General features: G+C 51.9%; 1 protein-coding gene across 12 annotated transcripts in view; it reads right to left on the reverse strand.

Moving 5' to 3' along the window:
* Positions 1-13,201, reverse strand: part of CCDC57 (coiled-coil domain containing 57) — a 102,649-nt gene that overhangs the window by 23,870 nt on the left and 65,578 nt on the right. For 8 of the 12 annotated variants that reach the window (XM_023244368.2, XM_045044963.1, XM_045044959.1 and 5 more), the window contains 3 exons: positions 12,986-13,077; positions 5,334-5,465; positions 4,681-4,897 (listed from right to left, as the gene is read on the reverse strand). In XM_023244368.2, coding sequence (XP_023100136.2) covers positions 4,681-4,897; positions 5,334-5,465; positions 12,986-13,077 — 441 coding nt within the window. Of the gene's footprint in view, positions 1-2,279; positions 4,358-4,680; positions 4,898-5,333; positions 5,466-5,591; positions 5,838-12,985; positions 13,078-13,201 lie in introns of those variants that run through there. The other 4 variants (XM_045044961.1, XR_006589770.1, XR_006589771.1 and 1 more) reach the window with 4 other exon arrangements.

The following is a 13,201-nucleotide window of genomic DNA, read 5'->3' on the forward strand; positions in this document are numbered from 1 at the left end:
ACTCTGTAGACAGTTGGAACGACCACAATGCGTTCATTCCAACCCTTCCTCCCGCCTAAATGCTTCCCAGGGTGAGCCAAACATATCTCTCCTACTTTTCAATCCCAAAGCACTGCTCATAAAAGGCAGGGGCGACAGGCCCAGCCCCAGCCGGTGTGTGACCACCCTCCCCTGCACAGACCGTGCTGAAGGCCCGCCCCACAGCCTTCCTGGTTTCCTTGCCGAGGCCCTGCCTGCTGTTCTCAGGCTCTGAGACAGTCAGTCCCCTGGTGGAAGACGGTCTGTCTGGAGCTCTGGGGAAAACACTTCCCTTCCCAATGAAGAGAAAGAAGCGTGGGGAGAGAAGCAGGCCTTCTGACGTGATGCTCGGAGCTGCTGCAGCTCTTCTGGACCATCGGGAGGAGACAGAGCCCCAGACCAGCCAGCCCCTGGCTCGTCTGCCTCTGGGCTCGACGCACAACTTGACGGACTCCTATGTTTTGGTCAGCGAGTCAGTGCCACTGCCGTGCCGTGCTCACTGCGTGTCAGGAATGTGACCAAATGCTCACCACCTCGGCTGTCTCCTCCTGGGTCCAGTGAGCACGTATAAGTTTCTGGGGCTGCTTTAAGTCACCTTCAGGAGGCCGTCTGTGACCTGTGCACAGCAGGTCAGGGCTGCCGAGGGGCTTCGCCGGGCACCGGCACTGCCGCTGTGCTCCTCCCCACCCAGAACGGTCCCCGCTGCCACCTGCAGCAGCCGGCTGGCCGCCCTGCTCACCAACTGGCCCCGCTTGGCCCCTGCTTCTGCCTGCTTCCCGACTCGCCGCCCTCCTCATCCCTGAGCCATGGCTCTGTACCACTTAAAAGCAGGAAAGGAAGGGACTCTGACAGGAAGCCACCACCAGACCGTCTCTTCCACCCGCACGTGGACGGGTGTGGCCTCTCGGAACTGCTGCTTTTCAAGAGCACAGCTTCTGGAAGAAGTCGTCTGCCCCATTCTTCCCTCCAGCTCCTCCCTCCTGGAAGACTGGCACGGCTGTGTTGCCCGTCCGCGGGGACCACCTGTAAGCCCACACTAACCTTCACCTTGCGTCCTGACCTCACCTGGCCTCCCTGCCACACGCCCCGGGGAGACCACTCTCTCTCTCTTTAAGACTTTCTATTACAAAAGATACCCAAAAAGTTTCATCAAACACATGTACATGTACATTTAAAGTATAAAAATAAAATAACTTGAAGAATAAAACAAACATTGGGGTGCCTGGCTGGCTCAGAGGAGCGTGCAACTCTTACTCTCGGGGTCGTGATTTCGACTCCTGTGTTGGGTGTAGAGATTACTTAAAAAAGTAAAAGTTAGGGGCGCCTGGGTGGCTCAGTCAGTTGGGCATCCGACTTCGGCTCAGGTCATGATCTCGCGGTTCGTGAGTTTGAGCCCCGCGTCGGGCTCTGTGCTGACAGCTCGGAGCCTGGAGCCTTCTTCGGACTCTGTCTCCCTCTCTCTCTGCCCCTCCCCTGCTTGTGCTCTGTCTCTCTCTCTCAAAAATAAATAAAAACATTAAAATAATAATTCTTCACCTTCTTGAGGCAACTGGCTCAGTCGGTGAAGCATCCAACTCTTGATTTTAGCTCAGTCATGATCTCAGCTTGTGGCTTTGAGCTCTGCGTCAGGCTCTGTGCTGACAGTGTGGAGCCTGCCTGGGATTCATTCTCTCTCTCTCTCTCTCTCTCTCTCTCTCTCTCTCTCTCTCTCTCTCCCACTTCCCCACTTGTGCTGGCTGTCTCTGTCCCTCTCAAAATACATAAACTTAAAAAATTCTTCACTTTCTTGCCACGTATGGACCCCTTCAAGTGTGACTATGGCATTTTTCAAAAAGGCAAGCCCTTTCTTTCTTTTCTTTTCCCTTTCCCTTTCCTTCCTTCCTTCCTTCCTTCCTTCCTTCCTTCCTTCCCTCCCTCCCTCCCTCCTTCCCTCCCTCTCTCCCTCCTTCCTTCTTTCCTTCCTTCCAAGTAGGCTCCACGGCCAGCATGGGGGTCGAACTCCCCACCCCGAGATCAGGAGGCCCCGACAGTGGTATTTTCTGTGGACATGTGCAAAGGAAGCCAGTCCGGCACTTAGCCGGCTATGTTGTGAGAAATGGGGCTAGGGTTTTATGCTTAACTAGAGCGAGTCAGATGTGAGGCCGAAATAAAAGTCCTCCCCACATGGATGGCCTCAAAGAGTTTCCCACATAAAAATTCTCTTTTAAAGCTATTCTGGAAGAAGAACAACGTATCTTAGAGGCTACTAAGGTAGCCACGGATAAGTTTGAAGGAATTGAATCAAATTTATTTGGTCTAAAAGACACCCCTCCCCAACAGCTAGTATCCTCACGGATGGCAACAGAAAAATGCAGATGTCCACAAGTTTAAGAAACTGATGGGTGAAATGAAAATAAGCTGGGAGTGACCACCGGAAGAATAAAACTTGAGTGTCACTTAAAAACAGGCTGGCGATGGAAAATGTGACCCATTCAATGAAAGGCGTGAGAAGGTAAAAAACTCTTCAAGCACGCCAAGCAGAAAATACACAAAAAGCCATCGGAGGGAAGTGCCAGCGACGAGGGCTCACAGGGAAGAGCATGTACGGAGCCCCTGTGGCAGACTCGCACACGGGTCAGCGGGGCACAGGGGACGGGGACGGCGCTGTCCTTTCTGCGGAAGGCGCCGCCCCAACAGATGGGTGCGGGAAGGCGGGGAATCAAAGGAAGCCGGTGAGTCGGTGAAATACGAAGCAAGCAGGGCCGAGGCCCACCTGGGAAACCCAGGGGCAGAGTCTGGGGAGGAACATGAGGCTAAGACCGCGCGGGAATAGCCAGGAAAACGCGCAGAAAGGTACAGCGAGGAGAGCCCAGGCCGGCCGAGGGCCGTGTGGCGGGCCGTGTGGCGGTCACGGCTCCAACAGCCCAGCACCGCCCACGGGCAGGTGGAGACCCGGGCGCCATGGCGGGATGGGCCAGACACAGACGCCCTGGGGAAGTCGGCACCGCAGCGAGAGCGGGACTTCCGACAAGAGGGCAACAAGAGGGCAACACGGGCCACTGGTGAGTGCCGCTGGGCCATCGGGACGAAAACTCAGTTTGGTTCCTATTTTGTAACGTATACAGTGATAAATTCCAAATGATTCACGGGTTTACACATTAAAAAAATGAAGCCATAAGTATTAGAAGAAATCAGGGAAGAATCATCTCCAATTGTGGAGTGGAAAAGGCCAAGAAAAGGCACAGGAACCAGAAAGGGTTAAAAACAAGAACACTAACTACATACACACGCAAAAATACACACATGACAAAAACCACCATAAGCCGAAAGTCAAATGAGAAACTGCCGGCAGGTGGGAAAGTATTTGTAAACTGTGTCTCGGGAAAGGGGTAATTTCCATCAGGAAGGACAAGCTCCTATAGATGGAGCCCCGGCAGGCAGGAAGGGGCAGAGCGGGAGCCAGGGGAGAGGAGGGGACTCCTGCCCAGAGCCACTCGGGGGAACGCCGCACCACCTCAGACAGGAGACGCGGGTGACGTCCGCAGTGCCGTGTGCGCAGCCTCGCACACCCTGCCGGTGTCCGTGTGAGCGGGGGTGGTCCCACGGACCCCACCGGACCAGACCTTCCCGAACTAGAAATACACCTGCTTTTCGACCTGGCAACCCCCACTCTGGGGACTCACATACAGGCTTTTAGCGGGAGGCATGTGTCCCAGGCCATCACTGTAATGTGACTTGTATGGCAAAAGATTGGAAATGACCTAAAATATCCACCGCAGGGACAACAGTCCCATCGGTCAGGGCACATCTACACAACGAGGTGCGGCCCACGTGGGCCTGAGACCCCTAACCCTGTGGACGGATTCTGAAGGGATTCCCTCAGGCTTCCGGCCACTTCTCGGGGTCAGGCTGCTCTCCCGACAGAGCAAATGCATCTCCTGGACGCCCGCGAGGACCTGGCGGGGCAGGGACAAGGACACACGGGCGTGCTCGGGAGGCCGGAGAGTGGCCGGCCCTCCCAGACAGAAGGACCGCACCAGCCCCCCGTGGAGGGGACCCCCCTGCAGCACCGGGCAGCACCCGAGTAGGAGGACTGACACTGTGGTGACACAGCAGGAGCCCGCACAGGCGGAATGGGCGGGGAGAACGCGGTGTCTGTCTGCACATCAGCCACCGCGGACCCAGCCGTCCTGGACAGCGGCGGAGGGGAAGCGCGTCTCGCCTAAGACAGGATGTCGACTCCCTCCATTCTGACTTCCTACTTTCTGAACGAGTAAGTTCTTCCTTCCAGCTTCTCTCTTACCTCAGGCAAAGCATCCGTGGCGGGAACAGAAACTACCCCTCGGCAACAAGAACCGCCCTGCAGGACACCGGGCCCCCGTGAGACAGCCCCCGACAGTGATCTGCCTGACCCTCACCGCCCACCTACGCGGGCCCACCGACCGCCGGCCCGCATTCTCCCTACATAACCCTGGGACCGTTTTCCCCACTTTGCAGACCGTCTTCGAGTTGCTCGCCCACGGTCCTCCTGACATCGGCCTCGCTGCAGTAACCACCCTTCTCGTGTCACCTCCGCTCGTCTCTCTGCCTCTGGAGTGTGTTGGTGACGAGCGGCCGAGCCTGGCGTGTCTGGGACCCCGGAGCCAGGCACTCGTGCGCCCCCGTGTCCCGGCCCCAGCCTACCTGGCACAGAGTCGTCCTGGGACGTGAGGCCGGAGGGGCTGGATCCCAGGTCCAGTAACTTCCACGTGTCCTGGAGGGGACCACTGGCTGGTGATGAGGAGCTTCGGGTGTGGTGGCTCTTTTCCTCATGGGATTCTTGAGCCAGGTGTGGCTTTGGGGACCGGCTTTCCTTCTGCCGAGCTGATCTGTAAGTCGCCCTGGAGATCCCGTGTTGCCTCTATGACAGTAAACAAAGACAGAAACAGCCCTCAGAGTCCTGCTGGGCGAGTGGTGGGACGGTGGGCACGGCCCTCGGTCAGGCCCGTGCTCCCCGGGCACTCCAGCTGGGGTTCCCCTGGGCTCCAGAAGGCCTCGCGATGTGCAGGGCAAAGGCATTCCAGTCTCTATGGGAGGTGGGACCTGGAAAGAAGGACAGACGCCCCAGAGCTCATGCTCTCCAGCCTCGAAGGCCCGCTGTGGGGGCCCGTGTGTGCCCCGGGGTGGGGGTCTCGCTGTGCAAGGGCGTGACGGAGACCCACCCCGCCCCCGGCCACGCGAGGAGAGGTGTCTGTTCCTGACACCGCAGTCACTCAGGGCAACAGCCACCCACTGGGACAGAAGGCACACGGGTTCCCCACAGTGGGTCCCTGCACTGAGACGAGGCCCTGCTGTACCTGCCCCGACCCGGCCTCAGCTCCTGCTGTGCAGCCTGGCGGACTGGACCTTCTGCTGACGCTCTGGGCCAGGTGGGGCCGGGCCTCCCCGGGGTGTCCAGAGGAACGTTCTGTCTCGGCGCTCTCAGAGCCCTGCCGTGGAAATGCAGAGAAAAGGACTCAGTGCCATGTGTCATTGAGGGGGTGTGTCACCCAGGTCTCCCTCAAAAGTAGGAAGAAACGCTGTCCCCAAGTCTCCGGTATCAGGGACTCGCTCACATTGGGGACTGGCCACAAGGGAGGGGCGTGGTCGTGTCCACGAGCCAGGATGACCACAGCAGGCCTTCAGTGGCCATCTGAGTGCCCCTCACATCCTTCAGGAGACCGAGAACCTAACGTCACACAGACCCTCCCAGGGCACATGTCCCTGGCACACCATCGGTGCATCGCTCTGATGGCTCTTTGCACGCTCTCTCTGTGGGGACGCCTGCAGAACGACAGTCAGAAGGGAGCACGAGGGAGTTTCTAAAGAGGCACAGAATGAAACATGGAAGAAAATGTAAGAATTGAAAGCAGGGGCACCAGGGCAGAGCCCGGGCAGCAGGCCAGTGGGGCCCCTGGGAACCAGCCAGATCCACCAGCCTCCTCCCGCCCCAGGGAGCACTCACACCCACCACCGAGCTCTCCTCCGCTCTAGTTCAATCAATATTTGAGTTTTCAACTGAGAAACGCACACAAATCTTTTGGATTTAATTGACAGCCCCTGGGGCAGCACTGATAATAGATGGCTTTTCGCATTTGTTGAGGGACTCACTGTGCGTCTTCCTCTGTGCTTTCTGACCATACCCTTTGCTTATTTATCTACTGGTTAAAAAAGTGGGCCCCAGAGTCTCATCTTTTCTCACGTTTTAAGAAAGGAGTCATTTCACTGGGTTATCAAAGGCATGGTAGTTTTGTAGTTTGAAAGAGCTTAATAAAGTGTAATAAAGTACTTTTCAAGTTTATTTATTTGTTTTGAGAGAGAGAGAGAGAGAGAGAGAGAGAGAGGGAGAGAGAGAGAGAGAGAGAGAGAGAGAATATCCCCATGAGGGCTCCATGCTGTCAGCACGGAGCCTGACTTGGGGCCTTGAACTCACAAACCTTGAGATCATAATCTGAGCCAAAATCAAGGATCAGGCACTTAACCAACGGAGCCACCCAGGTGCCCCTCGTGTAATAAAGTACTTAATGTACTAGAAAGAAGTGAAGGTACAGATAACAATATGCATGTTTTACTGTAACGGCTAACGGGCACATTTATTCTATGACTTAGGACATTTTCCTCAAAAACACGTATGCAGAAGTTTAATTAATTAATGCAGATAATTTGAAAAGTTATGAACAACTAGCTGAGGCACTTGGAAGTTTTAACAGCATTTCCCACAAGTGGAAAAAGCGTCCTCCAGGGGATGGGGTGTCTTCCAGGAGGGGGGGTCCTCCTCCAGCAGAACGGGTCCCCTAGGGGAGGGGGTCCTCCAGGGGAGGGATCCTCTGGTGGAAAGTGCCATGGTCTTCAGCCCCTCTCTGTGGCCAGCCCTGCCCAGTTGTCTCAGGCCACGTCTCCTCGCCAGGCACACCGCCGTGCACATCTCTCCCACAGAGCCAGAGCCATTCCAGGCGGCCTGGCGCGTCCCCGCTGTCCCATGGCTCAGACCCTGCCCTTTGCTGAGGGCTTGTGTTTACCTCCAGCAGAAGGCCCCCAACACCCCATGAGGTGTGTGTGCCCACGGACGAGGCTAGTGGGCAGCTCGGGGATCGCTGGTCCCAGACCTCCGCTCGCCTCCCCCCAGCCAGCTGCCAGGCCTCACACCCGGATTCCTTCCTTCTCTCACACTCCACGTCCATCCCACAGCAAATCCAGATCTGACGCATCTCCTGGCCGGCCGCCCCCTCCTCCCAGCCAGGACCCCCCGCCGACTGGCCCCGCACCCACCCCCAGCTCAGCGTGGAGCCCAACGCCGCGGCCTCTGCCACCTCGCCAGAGCCGACTTGGAGCTCGGGTCACCCCACGGCCGAACAGGCCGCCCATCACCCACCTGGCACTCTCTGATTTTATCTGACGCACACTGGAGACCGTTCACGGGACATCAGCATATGGTCTAGGGTCAAGAGTTTATGAAACTCCCACCCCCTTCAGAGAAGCGGAATATTAGTGAATATAAAACTACACATACGCACACACGCACACACGCACAGACACGGCTCCAGGATGCACGCACGATACTTTTCAACGACTGATGAGAGGCGGAAAGTTCTGGTCGTGCGGAGAACCACGCTGTGAACACTCTGAGGGCAGCGGCAGGCGGCCCGTGCCGGGGGGGCTAAGGTGCCAGGCCCCGGCCGGCACGCTGGACGGGCATAAGCTCCCTGGAAGGGCAGCAGCATCCAGCCGGCCGGGAACCCGCTCGGGGCCCCTGGGGTGGAGCCAGAAGCACCCGCGCACAGAATTCAGCATCTACTCTGCGTAAAAACTCAGTAGATCAGGAGGAGAGAGCACTGCTTTAAACTGACGAACGGTCTGAAAGAGGCTGGGCTACATAAACTCGCTGATATTTGACCGCTTTTAACCTACAAAAATGGCAATTTTGTAGGATTCAACATAATACCCAAACCTACAGCAAACTTCCTACTTGAAGATAAAATGCAAAAAGCATTTGGAGCTCCTGACTGGCTCGGTTGGTGGAGCGTGTGACTCCTGATCTCGGGGTTATGAGTTCGATCCCCATTTTAGACGTAGAGATTGCTTAAAAAAATAAAATCTTTAAAGAAAAACGCAAAAAGCACTGTCCAAGTCAGGACAAAGGTGTGGATGCCAGCTAGCCTGCTCTTGTTTCCACTGCATGGGAGTCCTGGCCGGGACAGCAGCACGAGACAGGACTGAGAAGGAAGGAGCCTGACCCCAGCAGGGGCTCTGTCCCCGTAGAGAACCGAGGGCAAACTCTGGTCACACGCACCAGCACCAATCACTTCTGCAGAATTGCTAGATACCAAATCATCTGAGAAAAATCACCGAGGTTCCCAATGGCCTGCAACAGCTAGGAAATGTGTGTTCAGAAATATTCAAGCTAAACGGTACAGTCATCAGAGTATTGCCCAGCGCTGAACAGGAATGAGCTTCTGAACCCTGAAAAGACGTGGAGGAAACGTAAACGCACGTAGCCAAGAGAAGGAAGCCAGTCCGAGAAAGGCCACATAGCGTGTGATTCCAACTCTGTGACATCCCAGAAAAGGCAGAACTGCGGGGTCCGTAAAAAGCTCATTCGGCACCAAGGACGGAGTTGGGAAAAGGGGGAGGGATGCACAGACACAGAGGATTCCTAGGACAGTGAGTCTACTCGGCGTGAGACCGTAACATGGACACACGTCAGCATCCGTCTGTGCAAACCCTTACGATGTCCAGCACGAGAGTGCACCGTGACTCTGGACTCTGGCGATAGCTGTGTGTCACTGAAGGTTCGTCAGTTGTGACGGACACGCCATCTGGTGGGGGATGCTGATAATGGGGGAGGCAGAGGACATTCATAACACAAGAGGACATTCATAACAATGTCTATAGCAAAAAATAGCCTAAATGCCCACTGACAGAAGAATGGATAAATAAACGTTGATATATTCATACGATAGAAAGAATATACACAAACCAGTGTCTAGACCTGGAAAGCCATGCCTCGCAGGTCAGACCCTGCCCACCACCTTTTTTTGGTCCAGCCCATGAGCTAAGAACAGTTTTTACATTTTTATTTATTTTTTTAAAGATTTTATTATTTATTATTTTATTTTTTTTACATTCATTTTATTTATTTTTGATAGAGCACAAGTGGGGGAGGGGCAGACAGAGAGGGAGACACAGAATCCGAAGCAGGCTCCAGGCTCGGAGCTGTCAGCACAGAGCCCGATGTGGGGCTTGAACTCACAAACTGCGAGATCATGACCTGAGCCGAGGTTGGATGCTTAACCGACTGAGCCACTCAGGCGCCCCTATTTTAGTTTTAAAGTTTATTTTTACCTATTTATTTGAGAGCAACAGAGACAGTGAAAGTGGGGGAGGGGCAGAGAGACAGGGAGAGAGAGAAAGAATCCCAAGCAGGCTCCACACTGACAGCGCAGAGTGCAACGCAGGGCTTGAACTCATGAAACTGGGAGACCATGACCTGAGCCAAAATTAAGAGTCAGATGCTTAACCAACTGAGCCACCCAGGTGCCCCATGATGTTATTATTTTTAAGTAATCTCTACACACAATGTGAGACTCGAACTCACGATCCTGAGATCAATCCTGAGGTCAAGAGTCATACACTCTACTAAGCCAGCCGGGTACCGAATTTTCACATTTTAAAATTAAAAAAAGATTTTTTTTTAATGTGTATTCATTTTTGAGACGGAGAGACAGAGTGCAAGCAGGGCAGGGGAAGAGAGAGAGGGAGACACAGAATCGGAAACAGGCTCCAGGCTCTGAGCCGTCAGCCCACAGCCCGACGCGGGGCTCGAACTCACGAGCCGCGAGATCGTGACCTGAGCTGAAGTCGGATGCTCAACCGACTGGGCCACCCAGGCGCCCCTACAGTTTTAAATAGTTGAAAAAAATCAAAAGAAGGATGTTTCATGACATGAAAATTACATGAAATTAAACATTTCAGGATAGGTAAAGTTTTACCAGGGCACCACCCACGCCCACCTGTTCACACACCACCTGAGACACCTTCAGGCTCATCGCGGAGCTAAACTGCCACAGAGAATGTAGGGTCCTTAAAAGTGGGGCCCTACATAGTTGGTCTCCAGCCCTTTACAGAAAAGTTTGCATCGGCCTTGATATTATCTCAGAAACATAGTGTTGGATGAAAGCACCGTGCAGAAAGATACATACACGACCAGACGTGATTTATACGGAGTTTCAAATATCTGCTGAGAGAAAGTCTGAAGGGGGGGGATGTCTGGTAGGACACTCAAGGGGGTTTTCACTTTATAACATTTTGTTTATTAAGTTGGATGGTGTAGTTACATTAGTCTTGGTATCTTCTTAGAAGTCTAAAATATTTATAATAAAAATACATAAATGACAATATCCCCTGAGTAAAGACCAAACGGGGAGAACAGCTAAGAAAACTTTGTAAAGGGACAGAAACAAGGACTATTACAAAGCTACGGTATTAAAGGGGAAGAGACCCTTCACTGGGGCCATGTGGAAAATAAATGTGGACCTGAATCTCACAACGCACAGGTGTCACTCCACGGTCTGCAAAATACTGTCCTGGCTCTTCCAAAATGTCAGTGTTGTGAAGGACAAACAAGGTCAGAAAGCCCCCTCTGGGGTGGAGGAGATGTCCACACAAGCACCTGCACGTGACCGTGTGCACACCACGCACATGCATAAATACATCTCCATGTGCACCACACACAACCACACACACTCACGCACAGGTACGCAAGTGCTAGAGGCAACACGAGTCCCGGACTTGGGATTGGCAAATCTGAGTATAGAACATGTATGAAATTCTAGGATTGTGTTTTATTTTTGTTATTTTAGAGAGAGAGAGAGAGAGAGAGAGAAGAGCGTGGAAGTGTGTGCATAAGCAGGAGAGGGGCAAAGGGAGGCAGAGGGAGAGAGATAGGGAGAGACAGAGAATCTTAAGCAGGCTTCATGCTCAGCATGGAGCCCAACATGGAGCTTGATCCCATGACCCTGGCTGGGACCATAACTTGAGCCAAAATCAAGAGTTGGACGCTCAACCAACTGAGCCACCCAGGCACCCCATGGATCGTATTAATGTTATGTTTCCTAATTTTCATAATGTCAGAAGGTATCTTTGTTTTCAGACACGAAGGGGCTTATTCTTAGCTGGTCCGGGAGCAAAGCTGTCTGACTCTGTGTGTCTCTCTCTACCTTTCCTCCATCTATATCTCTTTATCCATCCATCCATCTAACATCTGTCCATCATCTATCTCTCTATTATCTATCTATCCATCTAACAGCGATATCACGTACCTATCCATCGCCTATCCATCCATCCATCATCTATCCATCTATCATCTATCCATTATCTATCCATCTATCCATCTATCCATCCACCCACCTATCATCCATCCATCCATCTAAAACGTGGGGGAGGCAGAGGGAAGGAACAGAAAGAACGACAAACCAAATGCAGTACCGAGTTAACAACTGGCGAATCTAGGTGAAGGGTATATGCGTTATTTTTACAACTTTGTGTAAATTTGAAATCATTTCAAAATAAAACATTAATTTAAAAAATACATAAGAGTCGAGATGTTTAGCACATGACAAAAATACCAATTCGAAGTCAGTGAGAAAAAGGAGAGTAATTACTTATGGTGTCATGATAATTTGTGAGACAGAACAGCCAGAAGAAATGGGTGGATATTTACCTAAACTCAAAATAGAGAAAAACACTCTAAGCCAAAAACCAGTGAAATAAACCATTAAAGTACACTGGTGGAGCTCATTAAAGAAAGTTCTCTGTGGATTAAAAAACAAAAAAAAGAAAACATATGACATATGGCATATGACAAAGGTTTATGATAGACAAGCAGCAGTTCCGTCGTGTATGAAAACCTCTTAAGAACTAACAAGCACAGGGATGCCTGGTGGCTCAATCGGTTGGGCATCCAACTCTTGATTTTAGCTCAGGTCGTGATCTCATGGTTGTGAGATGGAGCCCTGAGTCGGGCTCTGAGCTGGGAGCCTGCTTGGGATTCATTCTCTCTCTCTCTCTCTCTCTCTCTCTCTCTCTCTCTCAAAACAAAAACTGACAAACACAGACATACAAGTAGAAAAATTAACAAAACACGTGTATAAATAACCCACAAAAGAAGACATACAAATGGCCGATAAACAGATTACAAACTTTAATACCAGTAAGGATATAAAAAAACTTTTAAAAGATGCAATTTTTAAATTTTTTTTAACGTTTATTTATTTTTGAGACAGAGAGAGAGCATGAATGGGGGAGGGTCAGAGAGAGGGAGACACAGAATCCGAAACAGGCTCCAGGCTCTGAGCTGTCAGCACAGAGCCCGACGCGGGGCTCCAACTCACGGACCACGAGATCATGACCTGAGCCGAAGTCGGACGCTTAACCGACTGAGCCACCCAGGTGCCCCAAAGATGCAATTTTTTTAACCCATCATATTGGTGAAGATTTGAAAAATAATACCCAGGTGGGTAAAGCTATACTAAAATATACATATGATGTAATTTGTAATTTTATGTTTATTTTGTATTTATGTTTATTTTATTATTTTTTTAATTTTATTTTTTAAACTTATTTTTGAGGGAGAGAGAGCGAGCGAGCACACACACAAGCAGGCTCTCCGATGTCAGCGCAGAGCCCAACGTGGGGCTCGAACTCACAAACTGTGAGATCATGACCTGAGCCAAGATCAAGACTCGGATGCTTAAACCGACTGAGTCGCCCAGGTGCCCCTATCTTTGTAACTTTAAAAAACAGAAGGAAACACACTGAGATGTCACAGGTAACTATGTTCAGCTGCTGAAAAATGGAGACCTTTTCAATCATGTCTACTGGATTTTGACGTTTTGGTAATGAAACGCAATACTTAAGCAATTGGTAAAAAGTTGTTGAAAATGCTGTTCTTAGATACAGGAATAAGTATTACCTGAGCTGCAGAGTGGGGCTTCACCTGCCCCAAAGGTGCTCCACTCTGGTTCCAGGCCTCAGGAGTGGGCAGGGGTTGATGAGGTGGTTTCCCTAGAAGAAGAACAAGGAGAGGAAAAGGATTCGCTTTCTCGTTATTTCTCCTTCTCCTTCCTTTTCACCTTTTTATTTTAAAGTAAGCTCTATGCCCAACACGGGGCTTAAACTCACACCCGGA

The sequence above is a fragment of the Felis catus genome, chromosome E1, assembly GCF_018350175.1.
Source record: "Felis catus isolate Fca126 chromosome E1, F.catus_Fca126_mat1.0, whole genome shotgun sequence".
NCBI classification, from domain to species: Eukaryota; Metazoa; Chordata; class Mammalia; order Carnivora; family Felidae; genus Felis; species Felis catus.